Source organism: Lepisma saccharinum, chromosome 22, assembly GCF_977018435.1.
Source record: "Lepisma saccharinum chromosome 22, izLepSacc3.1, whole genome shotgun sequence".
Lineage (NCBI taxonomy): Eukaryota > Metazoa > Arthropoda > Insecta > Zygentoma > Lepismatidae > Lepisma > Lepisma saccharinum.
The window spans coordinates 22028775-22045059 of record NC_139250.1 but is presented as its reverse complement, the minus strand read 5'-3'; the positions used below and the strand labels follow the sequence as shown (position 1 = coordinate 22045059).

The 16285-nt window shown below is 36.3% G+C and overlaps 2 protein-coding genes across 2 annotated transcripts in view; one reads left to right on the top strand and one right to left on the bottom strand.

Annotated features, from left to right (window-relative positions):
- Nucleotides 1-1759, bottom strand: part of LOC146004968 (regulation of nuclear pre-mRNA domain-containing protein 1B) — a 33590-nt gene extending 31831 nt beyond the window's left edge. Inside the window, exon 1 of the mRNA XM_083144045.1 lies at nucleotides 1586-1759. Coding sequence (XP_083000171.1) covers nucleotides 1586-1736 — 151 coding nt within the window. The 5' untranslated portion in view covers nucleotides 1737-1759. The remainder of the gene's footprint in view (nucleotides 1-1585) is intronic.
- Nucleotides 1760-1827: 68 nt separating this feature from the next.
- The window catches only part of vir (VIR_N domain-containing protein), a 91226-nt gene continuing 76768 nt past the window's right edge, over nucleotides 1828-16285 (top strand). Inside the window, exons 1-2 of the mRNA XM_083143792.1 lie at nucleotides 1828-1898; nucleotides 8304-8416. Coding sequence (XP_082999918.1) covers nucleotides 1842-1898; nucleotides 8304-8416 — 170 coding nt within the window. The 5' untranslated portion in view covers nucleotides 1828-1841. The remainder of the gene's footprint in view (nucleotides 1899-8303; nucleotides 8417-16285) is intronic.

Here is a 16285-nt window from a genome sequence, read left to right as displayed (position 1 = left end):
TTACTTACTTACGGGGACGAGGTATGCCTACTAGGTTAGGTTAGGCCAGTTAGGTTAGGTTCCATTAGCACTCCTTTCGTTCAATTTAGCATATACGGACAACATCGGCTTGTAGCAGCAGCAATATCGCGTATTGTGCTCTCGTAAAGAGCAAATGGCGGGAGCAGAAATAGCACGTTGGAGAGAGATTTTCGTATAAAACCACATGGATTCGCATTAAAATGGACCAAAACTACATTCCGGAACATCAACAACACTCCAGAAAATGAATTCCGTAAGTACTTTCTCCTGTAAATTTGAAGGAATCCGTCTCAGGTATAGTAAAGTGTTACCCGATTTTTTTTTACATGTTTCCATGATTCTTACCTCAATGAACCATGCACGATAACGTTAGGTTTGGTTAGACAAACACAGTTAAAAAAACAGTGACAATGGATTACGACCTAAACAGCCACTACGTGTTGAACAGATAGTTCTCGAATTCATGATGAAAGTTGTGCGAATTACTCACAAATTTAATAACGACATAAACAGCCACTACGTGTCGAACAGATGGTTTTCGAATTCATGAAGAAAGTTGTGAGAATTACTCACAAATTTAATATAAATATATTAATAACTTACGTTTTGCGAGTATCTTGGTAACTCCTGCGATGTTTCGGGACGCAACTGCTCCCTTCCTCAGGCTGTTCACGTTTAGGTTATGTATAAATCATAACCACGCCGACCTCTCCATAGGTACAGGATATAGGATTGGTAAAAGGTGTGTGGTTAAAAAACAATAAAAATCTAAAAAACATTTCAGGTGCACGTCATACTACCATGCTGTATCCCCGGTTAGAAACTGCTCCTTTGCTTCTGTAAAAATGAGGAAATCCGTTTGGGCGATACTGCATATTTACTGTACTTTTTACATGTCAAATGTTTCTGAATTTGAAATATGTGTTTATTTTTTAACTTAAGGCAAGCAACCTAACCACACTACCCGAGCGTTGCAAGTGTTACATAGGCCTACATTCTGACTTGGGCACATTGGACTTGCAGCACTAAGCGTGCCGTGAAATGAAAAAGTTACGGAACCGCTGGCTTACAGTGTGAGTCATGGCATCATCAAAAATTCTCTAATATCAAACATAATGTAAAAATACTGTTTTATTTGCTTAAAAAATAATATACGAGGGTCGTACTGGCGATTTCACACAGCGATACTAGCCTAGTAAAGATAAAATTAATAGGTAGATGTAGCTAGTATAGTGAAAACTAGTAGTGCCAATGTACTGCCATAATAAAATCCTCTGGATGGTGCTTTGCCGGGTTGAGGCCTGTTCACTACAGATTTACACAACGGCTTATGTTTATTGTAACATCTATGCATCTCCAAAGTTGTGACTTACTTACGAACAAGAGATGCCAAAAGGAGTGGTCAAACTCACCGTAGATGGTAATTATACCTTATAAGAATGACAATGGTTATTTGTCTGGTCACCAAGACAAGATTTTTACAAATAAATGTCATTAAAATGATGTTAACAATTTTTCATAACAGAACGCACCACCATACACATTCGTATAATACGTAACTTACCTTTCAGTAGTTCCTTATACCACACTTTAACAATGGCAGCATGATGTTTTCTATGATGTATTAGCCACAACGAGAGAGTTTGAATGCTCTGTTGCGAATTATTGAGGTCTGCAAGCTTTTTGGATAGAGCATTTTCTGAAAATCCTGCCATTTTTCAGGTCGCCTCGCCAATGATTTTCGTTTCTATTTTGTTTATGATTTGATATTTGCCAGTAGGGGGCAGAAATCTCACAGGGGAAGAAACTGGGAAACTGTCATGGCGGAAAATATAGAGCTATTGTTTTTTGACACATTTTCACACGAAAATACCGAGGTAAGTTAATACCAATTGCTTATTATGTTGAGAAAAATTAAAATATGCTTGTAATACACTTTTTAATTCACATTTTGAAACACTGCAACTAGTAATGCAGCGTAAATTGATGTTATTAATTTGTGCGTCCTATTCGCGTGCCGCAGACAAATATTTGATGAAAATCAAAACACGAAGATAAGTTTACTTGTGGCCGTAGTATCCATCACAATTTATATTCCTATAAGAATGATAGACATCCATTAATATTTTTAAACCTTTATTTTAGTTTAGACATATAGTAGCACGAAATAAATACAGACGTATGAATTCTGCTCGTGATGATAAAAAAGGGTACCGAAGTTGGGATCTGTAAATTGTTTTGTAACATAGCTTATTCGATAGCTTGATTGATTGACTACAAGTGAAAGGAACCCTAGTTTATTCCTCGACTTAGGATTCCGCCATCACAGGTCTTCCAAGCTAGATACCGAATTCTCTTGTTTCATCTATTTGTTTCTAGTTAATAGGATGGGTATTACATGTTTACATTGTGGAAGTATGTGATTTCTAATGAGAAGGCAGTGAAGATTTTCATGAACGCAGTAACAAAGGTTGTGGGTGGCATTTACAGCTGATTTGGTGGCCAAGCTCTTTGGATGGTCATCTCCCAATATAGTCCCGAAGGGTCTAGGTTCGAGCCCTGGTTTTAGTATGTACCTTTATCAATTTCATGTAATCATCATTCATTTTCATCGTCGTGATTATCTTCATATAAGTGACATGCATTTTGCCCAAGTTCCATTTGTTTAATTGCAATTTCATCATGCTTAACTCATTGGTGACACATATATCGTAGACACATTAAAATCGGATATTTTGTGTTTCGGATGGTTCGTACTTAACAATTGTATATTGCGGAACATAGTTGAAGGTGCCATTATGCTTTTTACACTAAAATAACTTCGATTTTTCACATTACGAGTAATTCTTTTGGTTCCTTTCTTCCGTTGCGGAACATACAATATGGCGCGCACAGCTGTGGATCATCGCACGTCGTGCTTGTGTTTTGTCGATTTGGAGTGGGTATGCAGTGCTTCCACCTTCTTAACCGAAAAATACCTACTTTCGTGTTCATTATGTCATCACAAACCATTGACGGATAGCCCCAAAAACCATTCACGATAGCCCCACGAAACATTGACGGATAGCCTCTCGAACCATTGACAGATAGCCCCAAAAACCATTCACGATAGCCCCACGAACCATTGATGGATAACCCAAAAAACCATTCATGATAGTCCCACGAACCATTAACGGATAGCCCCAAAAATTATTCACGATAGCCCCACGAACCATTTCCGGCAAGGTTAGGTTAGGTAAGCATAGTTTAAAAAAAAAATATCGTAAAAAAAGGCAAGTTTGGAAACACTGGCGAGACCGCGTGACTTTTGACGCTTGCCCCATCTGCAGGAACATAATGGAAACAATGGCATAATGTTGTCGCTTTGCACAAAATGCAAGTTTATTATATCAAAAGTACGTATTTCTTGTGCAACATTCTACGGTGAGAAAATACCTCCATGAACTTTCAAAATGCTACAGAAACTCATTTCCGTAAGTAGTTTCTAATGTAAAAATGAAGAAATGTGTCTCCAACATAACAGACATTTACCACACTTATTTTTTACATGTTTCGATTTCTATTTATTTCTGGTAACACATACTTCGAAGTTCTATCGACGATTACTTACTGCGTGTTATCTTGAGAATGTTTTTTTCACTTCCGTTTAGGGTAATTCCACGGTCATGTACGTTACATTCAGAGAAGATAAAGTTATTTGAAATGTGATTTCACAATAATTTACTACTTTTACCACAGTTTAAAAATTTCCTTAGCTTAATTAAATTATAATTCAACTTTCTCACTCAAATTTGATCAATGTTATTCATGGTATAATGAAAGAAAAATGAAATAAAACTGACACTTATGTTACACAAAACGTGACAGTAATATGTGAAAAGTAAACTTGCAATTTTAGTCCTGTTCTGTTTTTACGATTTGAAAAATATGACTTTGTGTCAACTTAGCTATAGTGTGTTGGATCTCAAAACCATTATGAGGTATTAAAAATATACTCATGTGTAAAGAGAGAAAAACATAAAATAATAGTCGCTTACGTTACAGTAAATGGTCACTTACGTTATCAGTCCGAATTAGGAAGAGGGTATTAGTGTGTGAGTAATAAGAAATGGTAACACTTTCGTACAGGGGAAACTGATTTCTTTATTTTTACAGAAGAAACTACTTATGGAAATTACTTTCTGTATCATCGTTTAAGTTCCTCAATGTGTTTTCTTGTGCCGTGTAATATTTTTTAGCATGAAATCTTTTTCTTTTCTATAAAAATATCTCCGAAAATCAGAACTGTGTTAGGCTAACCTAACCTTACCGGAAATTGTTTGTGGGGCAAACGTCAATTGTTTTTTGGGCTAACGAGGTATTAGCATAATTTCGAATCCGGCCACGAAATTAGGTATTTTTCAGTGAAGAAGGTTGAAACACTGCAAGCACACTCCAAATCGACAAAACACTGCCACAATGTGCGATGACTCAGTACGCTATCTCTATATTGCGTTGTACAGAACCGAGAAAAGGGAGAACAGTAAGTACTCGTAAATTTAAGAAATATACATTATAAATAGACATTATTTCCATTAGAAATTCATTATTACACCTTAAGAAATGTTCCACAATGCAGAATTGTACATTACCAATGTAAAAAAGTGCGAAATAAATTATTTATAGGTGTTTCCCCTATAAGTAGTACCTAAAAAAGTCAAACATAAGTGACTGGAATTACCCCATGGTAATTCCATACAAAAAGGGACAAAATAAACAATTTTTGAAAATACATCTAGTGAAATGTTATCTGTATGGGTAAATAGTATACTTTAGTCGTTTGGCAACAGTGTAAAATTACCCAGCATTCCCTACTTTCCGGATGGCAGCTATGATAAGTTCCCTGTAAAGTGACTGCTGGTTTCCAAGAGAATTTCTTTTATCAGGTAATGCTTTTTTTTCACATGAATACATAATATAGTATTTAGGCTTTACCAAGTTAATTGATGACTAATTTGCATCAAAATGTAGTGAAGTTCTAAATATAATATTTATTCGAATTATCCAAATTATACAATTATGTATAATTTGGTTAAATGACTGCTAAAGCTAGTCACGGAGCAACTAGTGGTGTATTTGGGCTACTTGTTGCAGTGGTTCTCAACCTTTGTGAGACCACAGCCCAGTAAATTTATTTCTAGCAAGTAGATGCCCTGAACCCAAAAATTTCACTCATAAATACATTTCTGATCTTTAAAGTTTATCTGGAAATTAATATGTACCCTTAATTAATATTAATATATCAAGTATGGCATAATCATAGTTCAATTATGTATAGACTTGCTGTCAAATATAAAATTACATTTAAATTAGTCGTCAACCCATTAGTGCAACGGACCTTTTACAGCCCGGTGGTTGAAAAACACTGGCACTAAAACTGAAGCAGAAGGAGAGGCAACAGCATTACTTTTTTCAACTCCAGAGGCCCATTCATGATTCTAAAGGGAACCTTCTATCAAAAAATGTCATGATAATCTACTAACATAAGAGTGTGACCTTATTTTTTTAAATATTAATTAAATTAATGTAGATGGCTCATTATATCATTTTAAACATATTATTTTGTAAAACAAGTCACTTAAGTTGCAAAAGTACTGTTCACTTACATTACAAAAGTACTGGTCATTCACGTTACACAAGTTCAGCTTACCGTTACTAGATATTAGTTACTTGCAGTAAGCTGCTAATTTGTTTTCATCACTCACTCATAGCCTACTAAGAGAGAATAAATTTTTTGCTTAATATTTTCATTGCTATTATCAGAACAAAAACTTATCAATTTTTTTGGTCACTTAAGTTACAAGCTAGTCTACCTACAAAAACCTGCTAAATTAGATAACTTCCAATAAATATTACATTTAGCACCACTAAATTTTGAAGCAAATTAGCTATCAATTAACTTGGTAAAGCCTAAATACTAAATATCATTATGTATTGAAATGAAGAAAAACATTGGTACTAATTTTCTATTCATCGGACAGATTTCTTCATTTTTACACAAGAAACTACTTACGGTAATAACTTCCTGTAGCATTGTCTTTGGCGCTCGTACATCTTCGTACATCATCACACGTCGTGATTGTGTTTTGTTCATGTTCATTGGGTATCCAGTGTTTCGAACTGTCTGTGTTTGCAACGAAAGTTAGAAACATGATGTGTCGTGGATACATGGTCAAATTTGTACCAGGTGTGGAAGATCCAGTGGATTTTTTAATTTAATTGAACACGGGATTGTGAAGGAAGGAAAGGAATGTCGAAAATGTGGGTATATGCCTAATATGACCTGTCGTGGATGCGTGGTGAAATTCAGGTAAGTTTTCCATGTCCTGGAAACTGATTTCTTAAAAGTTTGGGGCTCATTTGGGGGCAGGTGACTCTATTTCTAACATGCCTTTAACAGTGACTGTATAGGGAAAGTCGGGTAGCCGGAGTAGAGGCAGGGCCACGGTAGCAGTAGGGGGTGGTAGGTCAATTACCCCAGGGGCGGAGCCTGGAATCGGGAAATTTGGACTCAAAAATTTCAAACGAAAATAATTTTTTAGTTTAAATTTCCCACCGATTCTGGGACGGATAGCGCCACAAAACATTTCAATTTTCTTCGTAAAACAATGTGAAAAAGTTTTTTAAAAAAATTGGATCAGATGAGCATTGTTCACGGGTATTTCTTGGGTTCCGAAGGTTGAAACACTGCATAACGAATAAAAATCTACAAAACACAAGCACGATTATGTAGGAAGGTGTACGAGAAAGCAGTACTCGTAATGTGAAAAATTGCAATTACTTTCATCAAAAAAACGTCAATACACCTTAAGGAATGTTCCGCGAAGCAGATAGGTATGTACGAATGTCAAAAATTGATGAAACGAAGAAGTTATAGGTGTCAGACGGATAGTAAATTTTTACCGTCCCTTTCTGTATGGAATTACCCTTTACTCCCATAGGATTCCTTTGTTTGCCACCAGACTTTTGCGCAGGGTCTCACTCATAACGCAAGCGACAACCAACATCATGTTCTGATGTCGTTCGGAATGCCTTCATTTGCTAGGTTAGGCTTGTTAGGTTTAGTTATCTTAGCTTGGATACACTACTATTTTCTTTCTGGGCTTGACCAAAAATGAACAGCCCGAAGACTTCGCACAAGTGAATAAAGCACCCAAAACTACTTTCCACAGCAGCAAAAATACTACGGAGTATAAAATACAGCACATTAACAGCTTTGTTCCAAACACACTTACTCAAGACAGAACCTCCTTCCTAACATATCTTGCTTTCACACTACGGATGGCCAAAAATATCCGGATCCAAGAAAATCCGTAGTGTGAAGCAAGATGTGTTAGGAAGGACGTTCTGTCTGCCCTGAGTAAGTGTGCTTGGAACCTCAAGAACAAAAATCTTGATCATTCTTGTCATTTGATTGATCATTAGAAAACGAAACAATCATAAACACGAAACTACAGGAAGTACTTCGTAGCGGTGATTGGGTGCCAAAACTGGGGGGCAAGGACAATTTACTTCTTCTTGTTAGACAATGCTTAGCACCGAGATGCCATACTGCAAAAATTGGAGGGAACTACTTCTAATCGCCGCCACTGTTTGTAAAGCAAGAACTTTTTTTTTTCGAATTTGATATCTGAACGGCAGGATTCAAAAATTGAAAATTAGAAATACCATGAAGCAAGCACAATAGCTCTAGAGCTGCTATTTTTACATTTTTTCTATACACAATTACATTCATGTATTCTGTGTAAGTTGTGTTGCCATGCTCTTCAATATGTGTTTATCCCCTTAAAAGCAATAGCATTGCGTGGTTTACAATGCTGGAAATACCAGACACTCAGAGAAGTTTCATCCTGGTGATGTGGCAGAAAACCTGCCTGGATTGTAAACAAGGGGCTTAAAAAAAGCCGTGTTATGATACCAGACCTTCAAGAGGGGGGAAAACTAGCGGTCGATGGACCTTGGGTGCAACCGGCTTGAAGACGCAGTGTTAAAAAAGTTTCCCTCGAGATTGCATTCAGTCCATCTGACCATTAATGAGCTAATGAAAATATATTCACTAGTTATCGGTTGCTCACTATTTGGCGATCACTGGCCTGGAGTGAGTGAGACTAAGGGTCAGAAAATTGAGTCTGAAATGCTCTGCCATTTTCATCTATTTTAATTCATGTATGTGGCTTCCTTGTTTATTACTTTGACGTGCTGTTTCTGTGTTGGTTTAGGTTGAACATTGTATTCTATTTCAGGAATTAAATTTGGACCTCGTTCAGTTTCCTAAGCCAGTTTTCATAAGTGAAGTAAGGATCATACCCCTTGGTGCTCGTGTACAAGCAGACTTTCCTGGTGGAGTAAGATTAGGGTAAGTGTCCTATTCTGTTATCATCTCGCTTTCAATTTACACAGCTATGTTTTGGTATTGTGTTTGATATTTCAACATTGGAATTTAGTGGATTTGGTACTTAAGATTGTCACCTCTTTAACAGAATTAGTGGAAACATAAAGAGTGTAGTGATAGTGATAAACTTATTGTAAGATATAAACCAGAATAATTCATGGTTTAGCTACCGATTGCTGGTTGATTTCATGAGTAGTTTAGTGTTTTTATCATGTTGACTAGGGTTGGTTATATTCAGAGTATTTCTGAATTTTTAACATGAACGAAAGGTGTCAAAGTACAACTTATGAACATAATAATTTCCGCAACATACCTTTTTGGAGCAAATACTTATCAAAATTAACAATTTACACTTTTCTTGTTTGTGTATATCGTGTAAACATATAGCATTTTTCATATTTGTTTAGCGCAGTAGAATTTTTTTATGCATTATATTCATAAGATAACATAACCCGTGGTGCTGCAACCCACTGAGGGCCTGGGCCTACGTACCGACTGGCAGTCTTCAGCAATGCACACGTGCTGCTCCAAAGAATACACCATGCTGAATCAATTAAAAGAACAGGAATAGTAGCGTCGAAAGTGGGCAAAGAGAATTCAGTGTAACCAGAGGCAGACCAGGATTCTTACAAGAGTCCAATTTCAGCACAAAATCTTGGTTTATAATTTTTCACGTAAATGTATAGCCAATACTTAGGCACATGTGGCGTGCGTCTGTTGACAATATTTCGAACTGCTAGCATTGCCATATATGTCCCAAAAATGGCACTTTTTCACTCAACCCATAAAATCGCCAATAAAAAATCTATCAAATGTTGCACATGACCAATATTCGTCGCAAATGATAGATTGACATGGCACATGGCATCAGACATCTAATTATGAACCTTCAATAATTTCTTACGTATTTTTCTCATTCAAAAGTGCATTTCTGGAAAAAATTTAACTCTGCCTTCCACCACTTATTAATTTATCTAAACTTTCTGTATGGAGAAAACTGATAATTTTAAGCATTGAAAAATATTTCAATGGATGAGACTATATAATGCAGAAAACCCGGTTTAAATATCTCTTACGGTTTTCATGATATACATTTTCAAAGTTTGGGTTGTGCAACTTTTGAAACACTCTGTGTAAGAAGCTGATCATCACTGTATTCAAAACATCGCTAAATCATTCAAGAAAACAAGAAATGGGGTGTTGGGGGACAAAGAATAAGAAATTATTACTGACACTCTGGAATGTTCGCAATGTTGTTTTTTTTTTAAAAAAAAAAAATCTTTTGCTAACTTACGCTGTACTGCAATTTGAACTTAGAATCATGAAAGTTTCGTTCATATTACAGCATAAGATCACAGTCGCCAGGCTGAAATTTTTAGTCGCCATTGCGACCTGGCGACCGGGATTTTTCGAGCCCTGGTACAAGGTATATTTTCAGGATGGATATTAGTGTTTTTTGTAAACAAATATATACGTTCATGCACTGCACTAGCATATGACGTTGCACAAAACTACCTATCTGAAAGTATATACAGCCTGGAGTTTCTTCTTAATAAGAATAAAACATGTGTACATACAATACATGGTACTTTACATTACTATTTGATTATTACTTTTGTGCTAAGATGATAGTAATTCCCAAAATGTACCTTGTACACAGAACCGTTGATTAACGATTTTTTTGTGCTATCTGAATTTGTTTTGGATACAACAATTTAATTTTCATTTGCATAGTTATTATATTACTCAACCAACTTCCAATATTAATCTTGCACAAAAGCTGCATTATAATATAGAAGAAACCTATAAGATGGTCAACGTTGATAATACTGATACTTGCAGTTCGCTAAAGAAGAGGTTACGGATTGATAAATTATTAACAGGAACAAATTATAAATTAGAGCAGAATAGAAGATGCTCTTCTAATTCCGTATATATTTACACAAACTCAGATATGTCACCCTTGCACTAAAAATTTAAAATATGTAATTTGCATTTGTTACGACTTCATGAAAGATTGGTCACTCTTTAGTAGTGTTTAATATTTAAAAAAAAAAGTGACTGTATATCTTACTGAAAGATAAGACCAGAAATATTCTTTTTTCGCATTATGTTAATTCATGGAGAACGTGAAAAATAATTTGAAAAGTTTGCAAGAAGAACTCCCCACTACTTCGAAAGATTACGGGTTATATTGTATCATATAACATATATTTGATATTAAATGAGAGTACGACACATGTATTACCTACTTCGATCAGCTGTTTCATTTTATTGCATTAAATATTTAGTTTAGTTGAAAAAACATGGATTTGGAATGAACAAGCAGACATTAGCACGTAATAAACAAACAAAACACAATCGAAAAAACACAACTTTCTCCAGTTTCTGTTGCCATGTCATACGACAAGCAGGAGAAAGTTCCACCTTACAAGGCCGAGGATAAAAATGCTTCATGCAACCCACCACCACCTAAATCTCCCGCCTGTCGTTATCCAGCACTTTGTAAAGTGGCGGATTGAGTGGCGATGGTGCAACCGTGTCTAAGAGGGTCTTCTTCAGACAAAGATTTACAATTAAAACATTTTTGGAATTAAGAGGGTGGAAACTTTACGTTTTTAGTGTGTATATTTTTTATGCTATAAATTTTGCCTTTGTCAGCATTTGAATGTTTTAGTACTAATTTGTACATCAAAAACTTCTTCCCAAATCCCATGCAAATTACCTAGTAGCATGTTTATATTTTCGAACAAATTTTGAATCTTTGGAATGAAAAGTCAATTCCAGGAGTTGCTTGTGAAAAAAAAAAAAAGGATTTTTCTAACATACCTTATTAATAGAATGGCTAATTGGAACTAGATGTAGATTTTAAGGATGGGAAATGCAGTTTTGTTCATGAATCATGCCAAGTGAGTGCGATTTTTAGCCACCCTGTCTGCTGGAATTTTACGTATGTGCTTATGAAAATATTATTAAGTGCTATGGGAACATGTTACGTGGTATATCTGTTATGAAATGTACTAAAACATTACTCTGATTATCGAAAATTTGAAGAGAGAGCATTTTCATTCCTCATGAGAGATACACGAGAGTCTAAACACTTTTAGTGATGATATTATTGACAAACTCTAGCTCACTGATGTAACATGAGAAAAAATCTACACTCTAAAGCCCAACCGGCCAAGAATTTTGGGGAAAAGTGTGCATTATACATGAGTAAATACGGTAAATCATTTGTGTAATTAGACATTTTTACAAAGAATTTGCTTGTTTATATTCACAAAAATTAGATCAAAACTCCAGCATTGTGCACTAAATAATAAACTATTTCATACAAGCTGCAATGAATTGATAATATATTGCTAATTTTACTCATAACCAGGACATATCGACAAAGTGCTGATTTGTATGTTCCGTCTCTGTAAATGACCAAATGAAAAAAGTAGCACTCTTGACGGTGGGAGACTTGAACAAGTATGAGCGAGCATAAGTTGTCCCCATGCAGGCCTCTTAACTACCACAATAAAGGAAAGTGAATGAAAAATCTTGTATGTAGCAGTGTTATATTCCTGCAGTTGTGCAAAGTTGCATTGATTAATTGGATTAAAAATGGTGGGTGCCTTGCCACTTAGGACCATTTTACACCCTTCAATGTATAAGGGAAAGTATCCCCTTATCTAAAATTGGGGTGTAAGGGGGCGACTCTTCCACATAGTACACCCTGGACTGCATTTTGCAGACTAACGAGGCTCTGTCATCTGGACCTACGGCCAGTATAATCTTCGTATGACTGTGTGTGTGTTGTCCCTTGTTTTGTCCTTGTTTGTGCTGAGTGCCCCTTTACAGCCTCAGCTTTTAACTGAAGTCAGAATGTTTTAGCCTCCGATGGTACATTTGTGTTATTAGTTATATTTTAAATAAGGTACTGGGTTAGATCTCGTATCATGTGACAGGTGCAAAATAGCCTATGTGCTGACGTGCCCAAAATTTTAAATTCAAGCAATTATCTAAAATCCTAACCTCCTAAGTTAAAAAGGGGGTTTATAAAGCTCCACGAGAGTGTTAAAAGTGCAAGTTTCAAAGGGACCTACACATGACACACAACACATTAAAAATGTAAGGAAGCACTTGAAAATTCCTCAAAGAGAGTAAAAAAAGGCCCGCTATTCTCAAAAAACTAAAAATACAAAGTTAAAACATCTCCCAACATGGATGAAAAACTGCTGGAAAATAGTACAATAAGTACAATACGTTCTGGGGAAATGTTAAAAATTAACAATTCACCAATTCCGATAAAAAACAGTATATCCCGTAACATTTCTGACTTGTTTTTGTAAATGTATTTTGAGTCAGAGTTTGTGCAATGTCAAATGGAAACTCCACACCTTAAAAGTATTTTAAATATAGGGGAGAGTGGGGGAATAAGAAACAGGGATAATAAGAAACTTATTTTTTATTTTCATTATTTGTGAAAGTAAAAATTTGAAATAAATTCACAGGCTAGCCAAATTAATTGTCTATCACTGTAAAAAAAACATCAAGAAGATTGTGGTTAAGTTTAAGATTATTCCATTTGTTTATGCTTGTGTGAAACTTTCCCATCGGAAAGTAGCATTTTCACACTAATATTATTTTCTATAGTAAATACAGATTCATTCTTGATATTTTTTACGTGATTCTGTGGACAAAAGATAGGACTTTCTGGTCCTATTTTATTAATTTTCTGTCACAAAAATAGAGAGTGATTGTCATGTATCTTATTACCCCAAATATGAAAAGCAAATGGGGTAATAAGATACCTTGCTTTGGGGGTAACACTTTGATTTCTCATCATGGCAAGCAGAAGTCATCTCATGAAGATCAAGAAGATAGTGAAACAGATACTATTATGCCAGAACAATACTATGCCATTTACTATGGCATCAGCTGGTATGTGGGACGAGTTACTAAAGTGCAAGAAGACAGCGGCATAATCAAGTTCCTCAAATAATCTTTGGGTACTTTTAATTGGCCTTCTTATGACAACATGCAAAGTTTACATAAAGACTGTATCTTTAAACGGAAACAGACCATTTACTTTAAGCTGCTCAGACCTAGTTAGAATCAAAACACTGTGCAGAGAAGAAAAAGGACATTATAAAGTCACAAATATGATTTACTTTGTTAATTTAATATAAAACCTATTAGAAATAAGCATTTGAAGATGTCAGTTGCTTTTGCTTTGAAAATATAAAGCTGTATCAAAACTTTTGCCATTACATTTATTTTCTAGCATTTTCATTCCTTTGTATTAAAAAAAAATATGCAACAAAATTTTAAGGGTAAATAAGAGAGACATGTTGAGTGTATCTTTTTACTCCAGCCAGTTTAATAGATAAAATGCATCAAAATACATAGCTTGTTTCTTAATACCCCTATTGGGGTTAATAAGGTGAAAAAAATTTGTCAATTATTTTATAATTTTTGTGTGCTCATTTTATTGCACAACTGAGCTCATTATTTTTTTCTGGGTACATTGGATTACCAAATATGCAAGAAATAATTACCAATGCTAGAAATTTAAAATTGTTGGCTATGTTAAATTTTCATGTTTCTTATTACCCCATGTTTTTCTTATTCCCCCACTCTCCCCTATATATACACACCTAGTTATACAAGGGCTATTTTTTTTCAACCGATGTCGCCGCCAGGTGGCCCGTAAAGCGCTAGGAAGCGGGGTGTCACGCAGCGTGTTTGGCATCCCCCCCGTCACTACCACCACCACTACCAAGGTCAACACTTCAGTCACGTATAGATGACTGTTTACAATCGACTCTCCCGCCAAGTGTGAGGTGCATAGTGTGATACGATTTCTAATGGCAGAGGGGCACAATGCAGCAGAAATTCAAAGCCGAATGACCCTTGAAAACTTTCTGAGTGACGGCGTGGTTCGCGAATGGCCGAACAAACATTCACGATGAAGGAGGTCAGGGACAAAAGTCTGTTGCAAGCTCAGATGAACTCGTGCAGCATGTGGATCAAGTGGTTCGGATGAGGCATCGGTTCACAATTTCGGAACTGTCCACTGGGAAGTGTTTGATCACCCTCCCTACAGCCCAGAATTATTTCTCTTGTTGTCTACGGTTATTACAAGCATAAAAACAGTTTTTCGTTGTGACGTTTCAGGAGAACACACGATCCCTTCATCAGACATTTACTTTTAGTTTGACTCAAGATACAGTTATAACCGTAGACTACAAGAGAAATAATTCTAGAATGCAAGCAATAGTACATACAAGAAGAAAAAAACTACAGCCCAGACCTGGCACTGAGTGACTTCCACCTTTTCCTGGCAATGAAGAAGTTGTTGGGAGGACAAAATTTCCACCCCAATGAGAAGCTTCGGGACACCGTGCAGACCTGGCTCAACAGACAGGCGGCACCTTTTCTTGCAGAGGGTATTGGAAAGCTGGTGCATCAGTTCGATAAATGTCTGAATCTTCTTGTTGATTACATTGAAAAGTAGATTATACGTGTATGTAACTTTTGTCAATAAACCCATTTTCTATGCACTGTGGTTTTGATTTCATGCCCTATCAGAGGTTGAAAAAAATAGCCCTTGTATATATATATATATATATATATATATATATATATATATATGTGTGTGTGTGTGTGTGTGTGTGTGTGTGTGTGTGTGGTTGGTTGATTGATTTAATTTATTTTACTTTGCGTTTTGTGCCTCTTGGCTAATTTGCGAAGATGGGGATGAGTGATGAAATAATGAAATTGATGAGTGGACATTCACAAACAACCATGCCAGAGCGGGATTCAAATCCGGGACCCTTGGCATCGCAGTGCAATGTGCTAACTACTCAGCCAGATGGTCCAGCTCGTATATATATGGATAAAAGCAAGGAGGACCAAACGGGCTAAATAAAAATCAAAGAAGGAGAAAGGAAACACTCACCAGACAGTGAAAAAAATTGAATTTTCGCAGACTTTATCGCTGCATCATCAGAGTAAGAGGAAAGACTGAACTTTTTAATTCAATCGAATTAGAATTTTTGGATACATTGAAATCACACGGACCCTTTTAATATGTTTCTGTTTGATCTGTTGTTTTAAGTTCATTATATGCATAGATAGGCTAATCAGGACTAAGTGGGATCCGAGCCACTGTGGCAAGTGCCTCCCCCCCCAGGTTATATTTGTGTGCATATGTATATGGGTGGTGAGAGCCAGTAATACATAAGGGTAAAATAAAGAAAATATCTAGTTGTACCTTTTGAGTTTTTATGGAAAGTTTGCCTTGAAAACTGGGGATTACACTTGAATTAGGTAACGGGTGTTTCACTCGGGGCGGAACCCTGTATTTCGTTCATAACTCGGACACTAATAAAGATATTGCAACGAAATTTGGAGTGGACTTACCTCTGTTCATGCGAAGTCGGGTGACATCATAAAAAGTGTTGGAAATGGCCACCATTGGCATCCAGGCAGCATTAAACACGGCGTTCCATGTTGTGGAAAGTCCGTCTCAGTACATCAGGTGTCACTGCTGGGATGGCCACACTGATGTTTGCTTTCAAGGCCTCTATGGTTCGCAGTTTGTTGGCGTAAACCTGCGACTTTAAATGTCCGCACAAAATAAAAAAAATAAAATCAGGCGGCGTGAGATCAGGTGAGTGCGGTGGCCAAAGTCCCCTGAAAATGACCCGGTTGCCGAAAAAAGACCGGATTTTGGCCATGCTTGCGCAGGAGGTGTGTGGTGTTGCTCCATCCTGTTGGAAATAACCAGTGGATAATTCCATCGGGGCCGTTGCTACTCCAGGTCGCACAATGTTTTGCTGC